General features: G+C 33.1%; 1 protein-coding gene across 6 annotated transcripts in view; it reads left to right on the top strand.

Annotated features, from left to right (window-relative positions):
• Nucleotides 1-14,964: 14,964 nt before the first annotated feature.
• The window catches only part of LOC141676955 (F-box protein CPR1-like), a 48,875-nt gene continuing 40,626 nt past the window's right edge, over nucleotides 14,965-23,213 (top strand). The window contains exons 1-4 of one of the 6 annotated variants that reach the window (XR_012557255.1): nucleotides 14,965-16,220; nucleotides 16,686-16,793; nucleotides 17,558-17,690; nucleotides 17,772-18,444. Coding sequence is in view for 5 of the 6 variants with exons in the window: in XM_074482669.1 (XP_074338770.1) it covers nucleotides 15,020-16,220; nucleotides 16,686-16,750 (1,266 nt within the window). In the remaining variant the exon portion in view is untranslated. Of the gene's footprint in view, nucleotides 16,221-16,685; nucleotides 16,794-17,215; nucleotides 17,420-17,557; nucleotides 17,691-17,761; nucleotides 18,445-23,213 lie in introns of those variants that run through there. The other 5 variants (XM_074482669.1, XM_074482668.1, XM_074482670.1 and 2 more) reach the window with 5 other exon arrangements.

Here is a 23,213-nt window from a genome sequence, read left to right on the forward strand (position 1 = left end):
GTATCACTATACTTATGATCGATAAAACTTGATCATCAGACAACAAACACACTAGTCTTAATGCATTATTATTGTCCCTTAATAATAATACTCGACTAGGGATATTTGGGTATATCGATACTATTCACATAATCTCATTTCTAAGTCATGTACTTAGAGATATAGAATTCATATCATATTCTAATGACATTTATTAATCTAATATATCGCAGTAAATTAAGACTTAATAAATTATTAAAAGAATAATCGATAGAATATAAACATTAATAACCAAAATATCATAAACAAAACATAATAGTGTTGTCTCTAGGAGATAAACACTAACAATCTCCCACTTGCACTAGAGTCAATCACCCATGTATCTAATACCTATGGAACTAGTATGACCTTTGTGTTTCTGTTGTGACAAAACCTTAGTCATTGGGTCTATAATATTATCATCAGTATGCACTTTAATCTCTCGAAGAAGGTGATATCTTCTAAGTATATACTTTGTTTTGGAATGGTATCATGGTTCTTTAGCCTACGCAATGGCTCCATTGTTATCGCAATAGAGATCAACTGGATCTGCGATCGATGGAACCACACAAAGTCCTATTATAAATTTTCGCATCCAAACAGCCTCCTTGGTTGCTTCACTGGAAGCAATATAAGAATCAGCTACTGTCTCTTTCTTTGAACTCTTTTAGCTTACAGCACCTCCATTAAAGAAAAACACAAAACCAGACTGAAAATTGAATCGTCTTTATCTGTCTGGAAGCTAGCATCAGTGTAACCCTTTATAACTAGTTTTTCATCTCCTCCGCCAAGAATGAATCTTTAGTCCTTTTTAAGTACATAAGAATATTCTTGACACTTGTCCATTGACCCTCACCTGGATTATACTGGTATATGCTCGTCATGCTCAAGGCATACGAAAGATCAAGACGATTATATATCACATATATTATAGATCCAATTGCAGAAGCATATGGAACTTTGCTCATACGGCCCTTATCATCTAATAATTTATGGCAATTATCTTTTGAGATCAATATCCCATAAGACATTGGGACATATCCTCTTTTTGCCTCTTGCATCCCAAAATGATGCAATATTTTTTTAATATATGTACTGTGACTTAAGCCGATTAATCTCCTTGATCTATCTCTATAGATCTTGATACCTAATATATAGGTAACATTGCCTAAGTCCTTCATCGAGAAACTATTTCTCAACCAAGTCTTAACAGCTCGTAGAGAAGGTATGGCATTCCCTATTAGTAATATGACATCTACATATAGTACTAGGAATGCAACATGGCTCCCACTAACCTTCTTGTAAACACATGGTTCATCTTCGATTTGAATAAAGCCAAACTCTTTGACTGTTTCATGAAAATGACGATTCCATCTTCTTGAGGCTTGATTTAATTCATAAATTAATCGAAGTAACTTATAAGACCATCTTAGCAAACTTTGGATTGACAAAACTCTTAGGTTGTATCATGTATACAACCTCTTTAAGGCTTCCATTTAAGAAGCGGCTTTGACATCCATTTGCCAATTCTCATAATCGTAGTAAGCAGCTATTGCTAGCAAAATCCTGATGGACTTGACCATAGCAACTGGGTGAAAAAGCCTCATCATAGTCTATACAATAAATTTATTTCAAACATTTTTCCACTATTCGTGCTTTATAGGTCTGTAATTTACCATCCATGTCAGTTTTCTTCTTGAAAAGCCACTTGCACCCTATTGGTTTTACCCATTCAGGTGGATCAACTAAAGTTCATACTTTATTTTCATACATGGATTCCATATCGGATTATATAGCCTCTAGCCATCTCTCGGAGTCTGGATTATTCATAGCTTATTGGTAGGTAAGAGGCTCATTATTGTATAAGAGCATCACATCATCATCTTGAGTCAAGAGGAATCCTTAATATCTCTCTGTCATGACGAGCCCTACTAGATCTTCGAATAACCCGTGTTTCCGGAGCAGAAAATCTTGATTTATATCCTGCCCACTTTCCAACTCTGGTTCAATAATATTTTGTACATCTCGATCTTCATCGAGATCTATAGTCCTCCTACTATTTTTCTTGGGAAGTAACTCTCTTTCAAGAAATATAGCGGTCCGAGCAACAAAAACTTTGTTCTCAGTAGGATTATAGAATTTATACCCTTTTGTTTCTTCAGAATATCTCACAAAAAAACATTTATCCAAGTAAATGTAATAAATTACTAAAAGCCACCTCTTTCCATCTTACACATTGGACCACATATATCACTATGTATAAGTCCTAATCGTTCGGTGGCCCTTTCACCTTGCCAGTAAAAGGAGCTTTAGCCATTTTGCCTAGAAGATAAGATTTTCATTCTTCGTATGATTCAAAATTAAACTTATCCAAGTAGCTATCTTGATGTAACTTGGAAATACGTTTCTCATTTATGTGGCATAAACGACAATGCCAGAGGTATATTTGATTTGAGTCTATCGTCATAATACGTTTGTTATTATTGCTATTTATATTATAGAAAGAAGTATAAGATCAAGAATATATAAATCATTAAACAAACGTGCAACCCCACTACTAGAAATAGTGCCTACAACATCACCTTTTTAACATCGGTTAGAAATATCACCGATGTTAAAAGCAGTTTTAACATCGGTTGCTTTAAAACCGATATTAAAGATGTTGTAAGACATCAGTGTCTAAACCAACCGATGTCTATAATCGTTTTTGAAAAAAATAAAAAAAATCCCGCTTCTTACTTCCCCCGTTAATACACCAAAAAATTCCCCCTTAAGCAAAATTTTTATTTCCACCCATCAGAACAAAAAATTATTTTTTCCTCTTCCTCTTTTTCATCGACTCTCTCTATTTTCATCTCAAACTTCATATGTACTCTCTCTCTCTCCCTAAGCTATCTCAGACTTCATCTATACTCTCTCTCTCTCTCTCTCTCTATTCTCGTCTCTCACTCAATTCTGTCTCTGAATCCCTATTTGCTAAACCCATCTAAAATCATAAAAACCCTAATTTGTAGAAACCCTCAATTAAGCTTGTAATCTTTGAAATCGAGCTTATAATTGCTCTGATTCTTGATAAATAACCTTCAAAGGTGTTGGATCTGTTCGATTACTATGAGAAAAGTATGCAAGTTTCTAATTTATTTTCAATTTTTAGTTTTGATTTTTTAATCAGGCTTTGTTCACAGGTTTGGAGATTTGCTTAGAGGTGGAATATGAAGTTTAAATTAGTAAGATTTTACTTATGATGTGTATGTTATATGTTCGATTACTGTGAGAAAAGTATATATATGTGTGTTTATGAGATTATTCGATCTAGGCATCAATATCAAAACTGATTTTAATAGCACTGTGTTGACGAGTGTAGCTAAAATCAGTACTAAAAGGCCACATAAAGTGGGTGACAGGTTTAGCTTTCTCCACCAACATGAATATCATGATATCTTTGCTAGAATGGTGCTAGAATGGGGTGAAAGTTGTGGGTGAAAATGAGGATTTTTCAGACTACGTGGAGCTGTGCTAGAGTGGTAGGACTCTGCCCTGTAATATTCATATGAATTGTATCTGCAAACAGGTTAAGTCATGGGTAAAAACAAGTATTGCACCAGGGTCTGGAGTTGTTACTAAATACTTACTTCAAAGGTATTACAACTATTCTGTAAAAGAGTGTATTTCTGACCGATAATAAATTCCCAACTTTGAATTGTTTACCTTTTCGTGTTTTAGTGGCCCAATCGTATTTAGTATTTAGTAAAACCTTTACTTTAGCCATATTAATGATCATTGCAACTAACTTTGAAGTTTGAATATATGGATATGATGTTTATTTTATGTGAGAAACTTCTACCTGATCTGGGTGTTCCTGAATTGTATGCCTTCTTTTGCTGGCACTCAAAGTCTTTTAAATTTTGCCAGCCACTGTTTAAAATTTGTCTTCTAGATTCCATGCTTCTTGTTTTGTACATATACTAGTAGTTTTTACTTTTATTGAATATTAACTCATTAGTCTTTCTCCCCAACTTTTATTGAATATTTTTTTTGTTTTTGCTCAAGTAAGTTAACAGTGTCTTTAAGAATGGATGAATCATGAGTCTCTACTCGTGCCTCATCATTCCACATTTGATTGAATCAGATTTCTGTCATCTTATATTTTAGGGTGCTTAAAGTTAAAATTTAAATCTACACACTTTAATGTTATGTGTACCTCAAGAGACAGACTCATTGTCTAGTTTAACCTGCAATATTGAGTTCTAGGCAGTGGCTATGAAACTAAAGTACTGAAAATAAGTCCCTCCTTCGAGTTGGTGATGATTTCTTAGGTTTACATATATTTTATCTAATTAGCTGTATCAGCTAGATACTCAAAAGAGACTTCCTTTGTCCTAATTGGATCTTATCTATATCCGTTCAGAATGGAAGGTCTTGTACACTACTCAACTAACTCAGAAAGCCAAGAACTTTCACGATGGTATATTAAAACTTTTTGTATGTGGATCTCAGAAGAGACAGGTTGGTACACACTTTCTACATGTCTGCCAAACAAACTCTTACTCTGTCTGCCAAACAAACTCTTATTGGTAGGTTCCTTGCTAGGGAGGATGAACATCAAGGATTGGATGATGTTTGTGCCTCTCTGGTTGACGTTTTCGTATACAGTTGGAGCGTTCAGCTTGTGGGGCGGTGGACTTTTGTTCCAATGGGTGTTATTAATTTCTCTGTTGGCTTTGTTATTTATCTTTCTTCTGGAATTGCTGGCTTAACTGCTGCTTATGGGGTTAGTAATCATTTTAATTTACCTTGCTTGCAATTAAAAGCACTAGCTTGTTTGGTTAAAATGAGTATTTAAATTTCTGTAACTGACAATTATCGTGATTTGTTGTGATCAGGTCGGGCCTAGATCAAAGGCAGACAGGGAAAGGTTCCCACCGAACAATATATTGTTGATGTTGGCTGGAGTAGGAGTATTATGGATGGGATGGGATGGGCTGGTTTTAACGGTGGAGGTCCTTACACCGCCAACATAAACTCCTCAATGGCAATTCTGAACACGAACTTTTGTGCAACAACTAGTCTACTTGTTTGGACCTTGTTGGATGTCATCTACTTCAAGAAACCTTTCGTCATCAGAGCAGTTCAAGGCATGATCACCGGCCTTGTTTGCATTACTCCTGGTGCAGGTATTAATTTCATACCCATCATCAAGATATCGCTTTCTCATTCTTTTCAACTCTTGAGTTTTAAGTGTGAATCTCTCTCAAATATTATCCTGGGACAAGAAAATTGGAATTTTTGTGTTTGTTTTTTTCTTTTGTCTATACTGCAATTATCCTTGAACAATAGTTCCAAATTAAATCTTAACAACAAAAAAAAGTAGTACTAAGACATGTTTTATGTTTACAATAACAGTAGCTATCAAACTATTGCCAGTCGACTTCATATTTGTTTGACATTTTGATTTTAAATAGCCATATTAGACTATAATTGTTCCTTATACATAAATAAAATATAACGTGTAGTTGAGAAAAACCCAGTTTTAAATTTGTTAAATTAGCTCGCCATTTCCTCAAATTTGGGCAGCTGACTTGTACTGTATTAAAATGACAGAGTTAACTTTAAAGTTGGCCAACAATTTTTAAGGTGATTAAATTATACTAAAGACAATACATATAGTGCTGCTAAACCGCTTTATATTGATTTGTATCCTTCAAAACAAATAGTTCTCCTTAGATAATTAATATTTAATACCATTGTGTTTGGCCTAATATTTAACTTCTGGTTTGATCATTGCAATGCAGAATGGGATGCGATGTACACTACTCAAGTAACTCAGCGAAATAAAAATTATCACGGTGGGATTATAAAACTTACTTCTTGCGGTTCCTACAAAATGCATGTTGGTTAATGTGGCATGTTGGATGTATCCCACATTTATTTAGAAAGTTTTTTTTTTGAAATTTTAAATTTGTTTAGAAAGTTGATGCTAATAGTTTTACTAGTCTGACATCTACTATCTCGGCTTATTGTTTTCATTATTTCCTTTTTCAGGACATTCTGGAAAAAACCCGGCCTCTCTCTCCCCGGGCTCTAATTGTGGATAGGTTAGGAATGTGATTGTAACTAGATAGTTTTTTTTATATTGATGTAGATGTGGATATAGAAACATATTAGTTGAATGTTGGTATATAAGTTTTTCATATATTTTTGTTCTTTTTTAAGATTGTTTTTATGATATAGCTTTTTATTTTAATTAAAGAGCACGATGTATCTTGAATTGATATAATATTATTTAAATATTAACCAGCTAATGTCAAAAATAAACAAAACACAACAATTTTGACCAGAAAAATGATGTAAATAAGGACTTTCACATCACTAACCTAAGTGAAACCGATGTGATATGCCATTTCTAACATTGCTAACCTAAGTGAAACCAATGTGAAATATTATATTTAACACCGATAACCTATATGAAACCGATGTGATATGGCATATTTAACATCAGTTCTATGAAGCAACCGATGTACTATACAAAGTAAGACATCATTTATGTTAAGAATCTGATGTCTATCAGTTTAATCTTCTTTCATGTGATATGTTTATAGTGCTTCTTAACCTCCTAATTATCATTTTTCACAATCTAGTTTTAACATATTATTAAAAATAAGGGCTAATTATACATCAGTTTGTTAAGAAAACTGATGTCTATTTCGATCTTTAACATCGGCAAAAAAACCGATGTTAAAGACCCTGACCTTTCTCTACACATGCGAAGACATCGGTTTAAAAAAAACACATCGGTTTATAACTGATGTCTAAGGGCATATTTCTAGTAGTGCCCCATAAGTAACATTATTCAATGAAAAGGAACAACTACTGTTCTGAATTAAAAATAAAAAAAAAACTTTCTTTTCCAACCAAGAAACTGAAATAATATTTCTGCAAATCGTAGGCACGTAAAAACAGTTCTCTAGTTCTAAAATGAGCCTAATGGGCAATGATAAATGATAAGTCCCTATAGCTAAAGCAGCAACCTTTGCTCCATTGCCAACATGTAGGTCGAATTCTCCATTTGCCAATTTCCTACTTCCCCGCAGTTCCCGCATATTAATACAAATATGAAAACCACATCCAGTATCTAATACCAATAAAGTAGAAGTAGATAAATTAACTTCTATAGTATAAATACCTGAATCAGAAGCGCCAGCAGCCTTCTTCTTCAGATCCTCCAAAAAAAGAATGATAGTTTCTCTTTAAATGACCCGGATTCTTATAATAATGACAAGTATCACCCTTTGCAACACCACCTCTAGGCTTCAAATCCTGTTTTGGAGCAGTTTTAGGAGCAGCAGTAGATTTGGATCTCATCATCTTCTTACCTTTCCGTTTACCTTTCCCTTTGCCACTCCCTTTGTTCACCATCATTATGGGAGCAGGGGACGCCTTCTGAATGTTGGTCTCAACAGTTTTTAACATAGCCAACAATTCGGTAGGTGTCTTTTCTATCTCATTCATATTGTAATTCATTACAAACTGAGCATAATTGATGTTCAAAGTTTGTAAGATCAGATATATCTGGGCTTCCAGATCAATCGTGGAACCCAGAGTAGCAAGGTACTTCATATATCCAATCATCTTCAGAACACGCGGTCCGACCAGATCACGATCACCCTATTTGTATATATACAAAGCTTTTCTTATATCAAACCTCTCTTGACGAGCCCTTTCCTTCAAACACATGTTTAAGGTGCTCAATTATGACATAAGCATCCATATGCTCATATTTTTTCTGAAACTCAGGACTCATAGTCGCTAGTATTAAACATGTGACATCCATGTCATCATCTATATGCTTCTGATAAGCAGCCTGTTGAACACCCGTTGCACCTTCAGGAAGAGGTTAAGGGCAAGGCACATCAATGATATGTAGCTTTCGCTCCTGCCTGAGGACTATCCTTTGTTTCCTTTGGCAATCAAGGAAGTTTATTCCTATCAGCTTGTCCTTCTCAAGGACTGATCGCACAGAGATGTTGTTTGAGTTGTTTGCCATTTGATATCTACAATATTAAAATACATAAAATGAATTAGTCTACAGATGATCATTCAATTATGTTCAAGTGATTATTCATTTATATTCACAATATATATCTCCCACTATTTTTATCAAATAAATAGCACTAACTATTAATTCAGAAGAAATATCTTTTAAATCCTTTCTAGTGAGCCAAGATCCAAATTTCACAACGTTTTAGTTCAGCTTTGGCTTTACTCCTAAAACATGATTCAATAAGGTAGATAAAATTTGTCAATTATATCACCTATATAACTCGTGGATAGTTCGATGGAACAACATTTGTTCATATTTATCTAATATATCTCGCCAAACTCCATGTCTCTAAGTTCATAATCCTATTGTGGTAACTTAGTTAAGTCAAATCCAATAGTCAGAAAGTATCAATATACTTCAACGCATCTTCCACGGTAGATGGAGAACACTCTTTTGACAAAAATCACCCCATATCAGAAATAAAGAAAATTTGTATTTTATTCTATGTTTTTGAAACACGAGAATCTCATGATCGTTTGTTAAATTTTAAAATCTTGAATCGTTATAGATTTTATCTTATTTAGTAGGCATGGCATGGGTGCTTTATCTAATACATACATACATTTCTAATTTAATTAAGCATGCATCATTCTAACTATTCTACATATTAATTCATCACATGATATATGTAAAGTGTAATAAAATAAACGTGGTAGGTTATGACCCCGTCATATGTGATGTTCATCAAGCTAATGATAAAGATCATGGTCATTCTAAGGTGGTTAAGTATATAAATACAACTATCTATTACATTATATGTCTTCTTGCTTTATTTGCTTCCTTGTATAGCTTCCTTAGATGACCCCCAATGGACTCATTCTTCTAGTCTTCAGTTTTTCAAGTACATTACATAAATGAAATATAAAAACCTAATCTAATAAACTTACAAGAAGAACTCGAGTTATATTAAAGATTAATATTACAAGAATCAATACGACATGCAAGTTGTATTTCAAAACCAAAAACACAATTTAAAAAACCATTAATCTAAGGGTCCAAAGGCCATAACCATCCACCATGCTCAAACAATAGATAATAATATAATATATAATTTACTTATCATGATTAATGTAATTAATCATATCAAGTGGAACATATCTGTAACACTATTTTTTGGATCGAAAACAGAACCTTTCTGCTTGATTCTTCATCTCTGTATCATCGTATCATATTCATACAGTGTGTTTCAGTCCCCTATTGTGTCCATACACAATTAATAATAACAACAGTCATCTAAGATCATCAACACATGCATAATATCTTCATATCTATCATGGAAGATCATCAACATACATAATATCGTCATATTTATCATGGCAAATCATCAACACATGCATAATATCATAATATTTATCATGGCAGATTATCAATACATGCATAGTATACAAATCGCATACATATAGTCATGGCAGATTGTATACATGATATTATCATCAAATTCAGTAAACACAAAAATAAGTTAAAACCTTTCGCAAGTAGCTCTGATATCATTGTTGGGTTCCGGGGAATAAAAACATAGCGGAAACCATAATTTAAAACAGTAAAAATAAAATGAAACTAAAACCCACAGCAGGATCCATGCGAAAAATAATATTTAATTCATAGATGAGATGTTTACCTTTAACTGAATACCACGCATCCCGCCTTAACGATCTACGTCGTAGGAATTCACACGAAAGCCGGTACGGAGGACACGTGTACTAGTACCGAGAATGGACATGTTTTCCCATCTTTCTCTCTCACCTTTAGCTGCTAGGGTTTTATGTTTTTATCTAATAAAAATGTAATCCTAATTTTAGCCTTAAGGATATTTGTATAGAGAGGACAAAAATAGTCCTAACCCTAATCCAAGTTAGAGTATATTAAAATCTGAAATTCTATTATTTAATAATTAAGTCTAACTCAATTATCAAATAACAATTGAATTTTAGATTTAATATATACAAATTCAAAATTCATTTATCCCATTAATTAAGTCCAACTTAATTAATAATAAATAATTTGAATTTCCTATCTAATTCAAATCCGAATTTGAAATAAATATCCCTCCAAGCTTTCTCCGTGCGACCATATAGGTTATTATTATGTTGGAAATATTTAAATATCTCATATTTAAATTATAAATAATTAGCGGCATCTAGTAATACATCATTGCTACAAAAGTAATAATAATTAAATCGGTGATCGATTAAACATTTTCTAAATAATATATAATATAATATAATCCCTTAAACCAAATATTATAGATTAAACTCGAGGCATGTTATGTGTCATCCTCTTCATGGTTTAATCCAGGTTTACTTGATCAATGAGTAGGCTATCACTTCAAATCAACATTTGAGCGCGGTGGCACGCATGTCATAGTCTAGCTCACACAAGAGGCCAGTAATATCTCTCCAAAATTAAGAGTGTTAAATTATTTCTAGATCATTCATATTTCTCACACGATTCCTAATATACCCGAAGTCCATTTTTATCATTAATCGGTCAAAGGCAACCTTTGATGTAATCAAAGTATATTAATTACTGTATAGAAATATAATAATTTCAAGTCGAAGGACCATTACATCATTATCACTGTGGGAATTAATTATGACACAATAGACATGTAAAATCTCACATTGGATCTATGCAGCAACATGTATATTTACATCTGCTTGTATTTTGGACTTTAGTATCACTAGACCTATGATCAATGAGATGTGATCATCGGTCAACAAACATACTAGTCTTAATGCATTATTATTGTTATTGTCCCTTAAAAATAATACTCGACTAGGGATATTTGGGAATATCGATAGTATTCACATAATCTCATTTTTAAGACACGTACTTAGAGATATAAAATTCATATCATATTTCAAGGACATTTATTAATCCAATATTTATATCACACTAAATTAAGATTTGGTAAATTATTAAAAGAATATTCGATAGAACATAAATATTAATAATCCAAATGTCATAAACTATACATAATAGTGTTGTCTCTAGGGCACAAACACTAACAATCCCGTTATCCATCAATATGGTTGACTTGCATATTTATGAGCATATTAAACAATAATATTATAGCAAACCTAAAAAATGAACAATAATCTTAATTTAGCAAGCAAAAGTAGCTTAAAATAAACTCTAAGACCAGGGACTTTCGAAAATAACATAAAATCTAGAGTTTTATTTAGAAACGAACACTTACACATACACATATTTATTGAAAAGATGCAATGAAGTCGACTCACCATTGTTGTTGTTTTCAATATGTATAAACTTTTATTCAATAATACACCTCTAGTTTAGTATACTGCGCTTTTACATCCTACTCTCGTCATCCGCCATCTATCAATCTAATTGACTTGCATGTTTATGATCATATTAAACAATAAATATTATAACAATCCTAAAAAAATAACAATAATCTTAATTTACCAAATAAAAGTACTTTAAAATAAACTCTAAGACCACGGACTTTCAAAAATAATATAAAATTAAAAGTTTAATTTAGAAACGAACACTTATATATATATATATATACTTACACACATATACACATATAAATATAAGAAAAAGTGACTTAAATAGCAAGTTTAAGAAAAATATTAAAAAAGGATTTTTATTTTTTCTTTATTAGTAAACCTTTGAAAGGTAAGTTCATATTAAGATGGTAAGTTAATTTTAAGAAAGAAAGTTTAGAAATTTTAGAAGAACATAAGAAAAATGTAATTTTTAATAATTTTTTATTCAAAAAAAATGAGAAAATTAGAAAAATGAAGCCATTGCCATCGTCTTTTCCAAGTATATTGATTGAGATCTCTTATAGTGGGTGTCAACCTAATTACAATTTCTCCGGACAATTGAAGGAGTTTCCTTTTCCAAAAAAAAATCAATAACATATAGTTTCTTATAATATCATCGAACTTATTATCTTAGATAAAACTTAGGGAATTTATAAAAAGAGGGAATTTATCAAAAGTACAAATTTTTATAAAATTAATTGCGATTTTACAAACTTCTGAAAAGATTTGTAAGAATATTATTTTATTCTGAAAATAATTGCAAAAATACGATGTTATTCCCAAACAATGCAACAAAAATTACAGAAGGGGGGTTGAATGTAATTTTTCTATATTGCCGAATGATAAAGATATGAAAATCAAACACAAAGAAATAAAACACAAGACTTTAAAAACTTTCTGGTGGATTTGAAATTATCCACCAAAGATATATATATTAAGATGAGAACTCTATGATGCTTGAATAGCGCACAGCTGCTTACAAGTAAACTTGCAGAATTACAAAGAGAGGCTTAACAGATACAACATTTTCTATCCCTCTGAAAATAATGTTTACTTTCTTGATAACTTGTTCTACTCGCTACACTTGGTTTATATACAACCAAGTTACATGATAAAAAGACAAACAAGTAAAACAAAAATTCTTTCTAGTCTAATTTCATGCTGCTTCATTACACTATCCAGCATCTTTGAATATCTTTGTAATTGCATGAAAATTGTAATGCTTCTTTGTTCTCTGAATCCTGTAATTAGGCTGCCAAATTCCATTTGTAAACACCCGACGCATGTGACTGTGTAGTCAATGTCAACTGCTCTTTTGAATATGATCATTCGTCGGGACTACGTTGGTCATCCGTTGGATTCCTTGTTGATTATGTGTCGGGAGCCTTTGTAGATCATCCGTGAGGAGCCTTTCTGCCACTTGACTCTATTTCACTTATACGGAATTACAAGACATCTTATATTTACAATTAGTGACCCTATTCTGCATATCAATCTAGTAGTCAACATGACTTAAAAAATCCTATAGAAGCTACTCAACTAATACATTATTGTTTGCACACATGTGCTAGAAGACTTATTATTACATAAGCTACACTTTTGATGGATGTTTAGTGGTCATCCGTCGGGACTATAAAGTTCATCCGTCGCGACTATTATAGAACATCCGTCGAGAGCTAAAAACACTAAGTTAAATCTACTAAAGTGTTTTGTTCAACTTATTATCAAGTTCACAACATATTCCTAACATACAATATTGCATAATAACTTGCATTTATTTTAAATTGTGCAATTGCTTGTTTAAGTTACATTTCGGTTACAAATTATGTTGTAAATATGGTTAGAAATTTGCAGAACATATTTTTCAAATTCAATTTCAGACTTGGTTGCAAAATGGTTTCAAAGTTGCACAACATATTTTTACAATTATTTTTAAAAAATATAGTAACTTTGTAAAAAAAATGTAAAACTTGGATATCTATGAAATAATCCCTAAAACTTATTAGTTGGCAAGTTGGTATTAATGGACATTACTAGTTATCTTATATTGATTTCTAAATTTATAAACTACACTAGTTAAAATTTAAAACTCATGAGAATAAATTTTCTTAGAAAAATTAGTTATTAACAAGACTACCTAGCTGACAAAACAAGCCACAACATGACAAAACTAAAAAGAGGATAACTATTTTTGAAACTTAATTAAAGTGTAACTAGAAAAGGTTTAAAATTTAGCACTATTTAATCAATTATCAATCAATCCTTTTATGAAAAATAATAAAATTATCTCATTAATTAAATTTTGATTAAATATTAGTGATTTCTCATATTTATTTAAGTCATATATATAAGTCATTTCTAACCCAATATTTTAGATTATTTAATATTCTTCCTTATTTATATTTCAATTTGGTAATTATCTAAAATACTTAGAAAATTTAAAAAAAATAGTTTCCTCTTTATTCACAACTATAAACTTACATCTATATTTTTAGTTTTAGTTCATGTTGGAGTATTTGGGATATACAATCTATGAAAGGATGAATTTCAAACCTACATTTGTCTATGTTACATTTCTTTTTGAAAAAATCAAATTACAAAAAAAATTATTATAAATGAGAATGTATACAATTATATAATACCATTATCATCTTTTGCAAATATATATATATAACAAATTTATACAAAAGTATAATTAAATTTGGAATGCATAGTGAGATAAAATTTTTGAAAATATACAATTAAAAATATATAAAATGTATTTGAACTAATGAGAATAAAGTTTTACCATTAATTATAAGTATCTATTTACATTGATTTATAAAAGATATCAGTATGTATAAATATTAATCTCCAAACAAATCATTATAATTATATTAAATTCATTTACATAAGAAAGTTATTTAGAACAGAACTTACAAGAAATAGTAAAAAAATAATGATTATAGAAGAAAAACAAATGAAAGATAGATTACATTTACATAATATTAATACAATCAACTAATAAATCAAATTCATTTTATAAATTGAAATTATCAATGTACATAATCTTGAATAATCCCAAAATTCAAACTAGAATGTCACAAGCTAAAAGTTAATATAAAATAATTAAATTACAATACCAAAATACATTATTTGTTTATTCTAAATTAATTAAACTAGTAATAGAAATATTAATTTTATAAATACAACTTAATACTTTTTCATCACAAAACATACCATAAAATTCATAAAAAAAAAAGAGAGTAGCAAAGTGTTGAGAACAATAACTAGAGATAGCAGGTGCCAAGAACAAATGATAGCTAGTGTCGAGAACGGCCCAAACCCCAGAACCCCAAATGAGAGGCATGCCTAACCCCTCCCTTTAACCCCTCCCTTTGCTTTTTTCCTTTCAAGATGAGGATGCATATAGGAGAATGCATACGTTACATATTGACATTGTATGCAAAGGGATGAGGATGTTCATCTCTTTTATTGATGCTAAAGTATTGTGCTTGTTACACGTAGTCCTGCCCAACTTACACGTAGCCAACTTACACGTAGTTTCATATTCATCCTTTCAACTCTTCATTTTTCCCATCTTCATCCTTATAACCCCTTAAAAATGTCAAAGGAGATGTTCTTTGATGCTCCCTTTGACGTAGTGGTATGCATTTTCGCTCACTTACCTACCAAAAAACTGTTGTGCTATCGCTCAGTTTCGAAAGCCTATTGTGATTTGATCGACAGTCGATACTTTGCCAACCTGCATTGGTGTAATTCCATGAGAACTCGCTCTAATCTTATCATACTTTGCAGGAGCATAGGAATGGCTTCTGTTGGCAGTGATGCAGGTATGCATCGTGTTGATATTGATACACTCTTACATTCTGTACTAAAATGTCCTATGGACTGGGATTTTTTCAGTAAATTTATTGGCACCTGTAATGGTGTAGTCTTATTGTACGATGGATATGAACATATAACCTTTTGGAATCCAACTATTCGTACTTATATTGACCTGATTCATCCTCGTGCAAGTACTCCTCAGAATCCAAATGGGAATATTAAATATAATTTTGGCTTTGGGTATGATCATTTCAATGATGATTACAAAGTTGTGATGTCTTTTCAGTTGGATATTACAGCAGTACTAAATGGTGAGGAAATTGTTAAGGAAGCTTATGTTTTTAGTTTGAAATCAAATATATGGAGAAAAATAGGAGACTTTCCGTATTTTGTTTGTAAAAGTGGATGTTATGGTGCATATGTTGGTGGTTCCTTATACTGGACTTGTGTGGAGCGAAGTGTTGATTCTAATTTCCGCAGCTTAATTGTTGCATTTGATCTTGCAACCGAAGAGTATAGGATTATACCAATGCCCCTATATGAAGATATTAGTTCTGAGGTTGAAATTACAATTGGGTCGTTGGAAGAATCTCTTTGGGCTCACTGCTCTTTTGTCCTTGGAGGTGAAGAGGACTCGGTGGGCTTTTCAGACACATGGATACTCCACGAAGTAGACAAAGAACAGTATTCATGGACAAAATTACTCTCCTTTGATTATCCAAGTAAATTTTGTAAGCCATTGGCATATGCAAAGCGTGGTAAGAATGTACTTTTGGATAACCGCATGAAGTTGTTATGGTATGATCTAGTCAAGGGAGAGGAAGGACGAGAGATAAAGATTAGGGGTTTGCCTGACTACTTTGGCTCAGACGTCTGTGTTGAAAGTCTCGTTCATCTTGATTGCGGTGCAAGTGATAAGGAGAATCAGCATATAGGAGAGAAAAAGGTTGTCCACGACGATACAGAAAGTAATGAAGGTAATCAATCCTACTCAATCCTATATCTTTAACTCCAATGCTGAATTTTTTAAGTCAATTCCATATCATTTAGTCCTAGCTATCAGCAACTTGTTTTTGCAATTTCCTTGTACTATTTTGGAACTTGTTAAAGCTTGTATTTTGAACTTGTCTTGTAAACTATACGAGTATCCAATTTTAAGTGTTCTTTCCTTCTTGATCATTTCATTTAAACTTGCTGTTGCATCACTTTAACTTATTATTACAATGTTCTGCATTAATTACTGATAGCACCTGTTTTACTTCCTTTATGATATTAATGTTCTTGAATTAACTCAATGGATTCTTTACTCTCTGTTAAGAGGATAAGAGCACTTATAAGTTCTTATAGTGATCTGTTGGCTATCCATGACGTTTGGAGTATACTCCATTTGGTTCTGGTTAATGACAGTCATTAATTACTAATTTTGCATATCAAATGTGTAGAATCAATCTTCTCTGTGATCGCAAACTTTGTGACTGAACTATTCAGGGGGATCTTTGAGTTTTGAGTCTTCTGGCAAATACTTCACCACATTAACCACCATGATTCGTGTAAGTTGAAACTTGACCTTTATAATTCAAATGATTTTTCTTCTATTACATATATGTTGATCAACTCTGGGGTGTATCTTAGTGGTTTATACAATAAAATTAATCAGACATTGCCATTTCTCTGGCATTTATTCTACTGGTAACATGGAAAATGTTCAGCAGCTGTCATAGTTTATGGTTACAAATATACAAGTAAATGGATGCAAGACCTCTTTCAATTGCAAATAATAATTATATTTTTGAATTTCACCCATGCTCCTTTCCTTTACTCCTGACCGGTTGGAGCCAATCTTTCCGTGTTCCTCATGGAAGCGACACTTCTGGCATCAGTTAAATTTAGTACAAGGCTCGTGGTAAAAACAAATTCAACTTGTTAAACCACTGTAGATTGCAAGTATTAATTCTGAGAGTCTTTATGACAGATCCGGCGTTTCTTAATACTATGGCTCGACACATGTGAGATCCAAGGAGATGAAGTCCGATCATCCAGTTCTTGTGATGACTAGTAATGCACGTTGTCTCTTGAAGTTATAAATGTCTGTATTATACAATGTTAGTACTATGGATGCTTATATGAAAATCTAAATGTGGATCATTTTAAATGATGTATGTTTGTATGAAATAATTTGTAATCAGATTTGTATTCTTACTATGGAACCTTTTGTTGAAAAAGTTGCATTAAAACTTGAATCTTCTTATCTTCTTTCTGATTTATTCCCCTTTTAATCGCTTTACGATTTAAGTACTGAGTTAAACATGTATAGGTTTTTTTAAATTAGCGATTTGGTATAAAGATCTAGTGATGAATATAGCAATTGGAGCTTATAAAGCAATATGGACGAAATGCATTTTTCTAATGTGAGCAGAAACAAAGTCTTAACAGAGAGACTCAGATAGGTTGGTAACTGTTTCATGCCTTACTATCAAAATGTGTTTCTTATTTCATCTTGTTGAATCTGACTCTGAAGGACAACGCAGTTTCAAGTGCAATAAATTTGAGCGGGCCTGTTGAGACGTGACATTTTCCCTATCCTCGATGGCTTGGTGCCAATTGACACCTTGCAGTTTGAATCCTGTTTTTTACAAGTTTGAAGACCAAAGGCTCTTGGTATTAAGATAATCAGCAGAAGACCCCTTGTGAAGCATTCCACATTCATCAAGCGGGGCACAAATGTAAGCTACTGAAATACAGGGTGTACTTTGTTGTATCCGGATTTTCCGTTATGATAAGACGTGATCGAAGGCAATGACAACAAAGACTACAATGGACGAGTCGAGACACGAAGGTTAAGGAGACGTCTTGAGCAGAATTGAGCATAGAAAGCCAATGAAACAGAACAAAAGATTCAGTCAGCAACAAGCCGAGTTTATAGAAATTGTAGTTAAGCTCCAAGACCTAATCTACAACCATGATTCAAAAGATGAGAGAAAAGGGGGGGAAGTTTGAGAAAAAGGTGGAACAACCAAGAGGATAAGGAAAGAGAGTTTGAAGATGAAAGGGGATACAAAAGAAAACACCCGAGAGATAGAAAACAACACACAAACACATGAGTACGAGGAGAATTCTCAGTCGGTAGAGATACATACACGAGCACTAGAAAAACACAGAAGCTTTGACATCCTTGTAGCAAGATACATTGCCATCACACACTTTAGCAAACTATGTGTTATGAACATGGATTTAGCTTGATTTATATCTTGTAATCAATATCATATCATAGCGGAGTTCATTAGGTTGGATACACAATCCCACCAGCGAATTTTTCCTATTTACGGGTTTTTCGCGTCAACAATCTCTTGTGTCATTTACATACGTTCTAAATAGTTTAGTTACATTGTATAAATCGATCTAAATAGTCCATAGCATTTAACCTACTTAATTTGGTAAAAATAATTGGCGTCGTCTTTGGGAAACTTACTAAGGATTCGGTTGGTTCATCATGATGGCAGGCAACGATTTGGAAGAACAAGTTACTAATCAAGGAGCTGAAACAGAAAGCAACAAAGAAATGGCTGCAACGTTAAAGAAACTACAAGATCAGATGGAGAAGATACGCTCTGAAAATGAAGCATTGAAGAAAGAAATCACTACAGCCAAATCAAAGACTAAAACAGCCACGAAAAAGACGATTTCGAGTGTGGTCAGACGTTTGAACGTGGATGATGCTAAAGAGTGGGATCAGCACGAGGAGCCAGCGAGGAATACTGATGATATTATCGAGGTAGAGGACATGGAAAATATAACGAACAATGACAATGATATGGAGAGACAGCGTGATGAACGACGTTATGATGATCGTGAAGAAAGGGACGAGGATCATGAATAGAAAAAGTCACGACACAAGAGTACAAAGTCTCGAACTCATATCCCTGAGGAGTTTAAAAGAGAGTTGCAAGAGGTAAGGGAGTTAATCGAAAGGATCCTGGGCGTCCCCAACCCATTGGAGAAAGCAATCCCTATAAATTATGTTGATTCGCCCTTTCATGACAACATCGCTTTGGTAAAGATACCAAAATGTTTTACCGTGCCCCGAATGAGGCCATATGATGGCACAAGTGATCCATTGGAACATATAGCACAATATAAACGACAAATGTTTACAGTACATATCACACGTGATCTAAAAGAGACTTGCATGTGTAAGGGATTTGGCTCGACGCTGTCAGGATCATCCTTACAATGGTTTGTCAATCTTCCACACAGTCAAGACATTTGTAAACATGGAAGATACATTTAACATGTAATTTGCTAGCATCAGGGTGTTTGAGAAAACTACTTATACAAGATTGTGCAACGTCATAGAGAGCCACTACGCGATTACCTGACATGATTCAACAGGGAAAAGGTGACTATTACCAACTGTGACGTCCCTACAGCTATTGAGGCGTTTAGAAAAGGCTTGGAAAGGGAGTCCCCACTCTATGAAGAAATGACAAAGTACCCATATAAAACTATGAATGATGTACATGCAAAGGCTATGGCTCAAGTAAGACTAGAGGAGGATAGGAGAGAAGATGATGAGAAATATTATAGACCTTCGAGAAAGATCACAACATCAAGGTCTAGGGAATACAAATCTTATTCGAGACCTTCTAAGGAAGAGGTCTATGTCAACATGACACGAGAACACAATGATTGGAGAAAGGAGGAACGTGTGGATTGAAGAAAGGACCCTAATTTTCTACCAACATATAACACCTACGGTTTCAAGATACACCATCATCCATGAAGAAGGAGTTCACCAACCTGGCAGATTTAGTTAAATGACCAATGAAGAACAACAAGCCCAAGGTGAATCTAGACTCCAAATTATGGTGTGACTACCGTAGAGATTATGGACACAAACACTACACCATAGATTGCCTATCGCAATGGTTTAATCATGCATGTTACAAAATTATGTTACCTTAGGTATGCTCATCTTAGCCAACCGTAACGTAGTAATTTTGATGTTACCATAGCCTTTATAATATGTTACTATAGATTCAAAGTGTTACATACGAGTAACATGTAGGAATTTATGTTACAATAGAGTGTTAATGGATAAAAAAGTAGTACATTTTACAAACAACTAAATATATATAATTATTTGACATGAAAATTAATCAATTTTTATAATATAATTAAGAAAAAATATTAATATTAGTTAAGATTGATAAAATATATTTTTTTAATTTTTTTTATAAACTATATTGATTATTAATTGATAATTTTTTATCAATAAAAAATTTAAACACTATTAAAATTTAAAATTTATTAAAAAAAAGAAATGAAATTAGCTGGGATTTCAATCAGGCGGGCTCAAAATTTTCGGAGAATCAGTAAAATTTCAGACATATTCTTATTTCCCTCTCATTCTCTCTTATTCTCCCTCATTCTATCTCACTCTCTCATTCTCTCTCTCCCGGTCACTAATTGGACTCGAGCTAGGGTTTCTATCAGTCTAAACATATCTTTGTCTCGATATCTCTCAGTTTTCAATTGAACTGAATTATAAATTAGCTAGGATTTGGGGCTTCACTACAGAAGGAGTCAACCGGGTCTTCTTGTTTCTCAACACAATTGGTTTTGGGGCTTCATTAATATCGGGTCTTCTTGTTTTATAATCGGTTCTTCTTCTGCAATCGGGTTTCTCAATTAGGGTATTTTTCCAAATTGGGTCTTACAATTAGGGTTTTTGTGTGTTATTGTTTTTTTATTTATTTATTTGTTTGTAGATGTTTATGGAGATTGGTGGTCTGAAATGCTAAGTGGTGCTGAGAGATTCTAGCGACAGAGTTCCACATCTTCTCCATCGTCTCGTTTCGCTTACAACCACTCACTGACAAAGTGCTCAAGGAAATTCTCTAATTTAGTTCCGAATGTCAATTTACATGTGTATTTTTGTGTATTTTGGGAGGGTTTACTCGATACTGGTTTCGTATTTTGTGTGTTCGGGACTCTTTCTGAGAGTTATATGTCTTTATATTCAGGTTATAACCCTTGATATCGGTCTTCTTATTGCTGGAACAAACCATCGTGGAGAATTTGAAGTGGTGTTGCTGCTACTGGGACTGTGCTTATACCGACAAGATTTGTGTGGCCTAATGGAGGCAGAAGTGTTTATCTCAACGGTTCATTTACGGGGTGAGAGTTTAGGATTTTTGTTTGTAACTAGCGTTGCTGCTTTTCGGCATTTTTAAATATGGTTGAATTGTTGTATTTTTTGCTTGTTTTCATTTAACTGATTGATGGTGTGCTGAATTTATTTAAGGTGGACTGAGCATTTTCAAATGTCTCCGGTTGAGGGTTGCCCTACTATTTTTAAACAATTTGTAGTTTAAATCCCGATTTCCACCAGTTTTGGTTACGGTCCTAGTCCTTTTTATAGTCGTAATCTGATAAATTTCATCCAGTTTTTTCTTGTTGTAGTGATTGGCAATGCTAGTATATAGTAGCAGTTGTATTAGATTATAGGTATCTGAATCTAGTTGCTCATGGTTTCGCAGCGGATGCCTCTACCACCTCCATGGTATTGGACTTGCTGAAATCAAAAGGGCAGGACCCTGCTCTCCTTGCTCAAAGTAGGGAGTTTTTTAAGGTATATTGTAGTTTATGTGTTTGCTAGGAAGTATGGTAATATGTTTTTCAAAGTTCTTTCCAAGTGTTATGTCCTGAAATGATTTGATTCTCTGTTTGGTCCTACATATTCTAATTACGATGTCAAATATCAGTCTCTTTTTATTTAATATTAAATATATTCTACACCATTTATAGTCATATTTACTCTTATGTCATGATCAGGTTTCGAGTACTCTTGTACTCTTGTTGCGAGTGAAAAAAATCTGGTTTATCGGTATGATTATGCTCCTTGCATACCAATTCAATTTGTTTGTTCTCCTCTGTTAGTTGTTCCTATTTAGAGATCGGTTTTGTCGCAATGTTGGTGGTTGTAGAGATATACACAATTCCCATTCAAGTTCTATTGTAGTCATGCAAACCAAATTATTTCTGTGTTTTTTTCCTTTTGATGTGCTGGAATGGGTTTGGGTTCCCCCTGAGCCCATTGATGTGCTCTGTTAAACCATGTTTTTGTCAAGTCCATGAAGTAGGTAACTGTATTGACAGGCCATTAGAATTTCATGGAAAATATCAGTAGCATACTAAATGAAGTAGGTAACTGTATTGACAGGCCATTAGGAGATGTTGATATTGCCCAATGTCTCCAATCATGTTTTGTTTAGATTTAGGGTACTCGTACTCCAAAAGGATAAAAATCCTAAATTATTAGGCAATACTAATTTGTCCATCATAAACCATGCTTACTGATTAATTGGTTACAGTAACGAAAAAAGGGCAAGCAGACTGCATTTTTTTAACTTTCCACACAACTGTACCACCAAAAGACACGATCCTTTAACAAGTACTGACATATAGTAGCCAGTAACTCCATCTTAGAGCTGTATGTCTGCGCTATTATAAGTCTTAGAGGATATCCTATATAGACGTTAGTTCATACTTTATACCACATAGGTAATATATGACAAACATAAAGAACATAAGCTAGAAAATATGAAGTCTTTATTCATTCAGCCACGAGTGATATCAGCAGCAACAATAGGCATCTGATGTCTACTTGACACACACAAGGTAAAAGAGGTACATTACCTTTTTTTCTTGTTGATTGGTTCCCCCTGCATCAACTATGTATTCTGCAATAGAAGCACTAATGTTGCTGCATCGCCTGCTTCCAACAGAAGCACTGTGAATTCTTCTCTAGCTAGTTCCACCCATTAGAAGTGCATTTAGAACAAATTACTCCACATCTTTATAATATAGTTCTCCATGTCTTGGTTACAAATTGAGATGTGTAATTGAAGCTATACAAAGATACATCATAAGATAATACTGTATATGAATATTGGAGTTAAGCAGGTAAC

The sequence above is a fragment of the Apium graveolens genome, chromosome 8 (genome assembly GCF_009905375.1).
Source record: "Apium graveolens cultivar Ventura chromosome 8, ASM990537v1, whole genome shotgun sequence".
Classification (NCBI taxonomy): Eukaryota; Viridiplantae; Streptophyta; class Magnoliopsida; order Apiales; family Apiaceae; genus Apium; species Apium graveolens.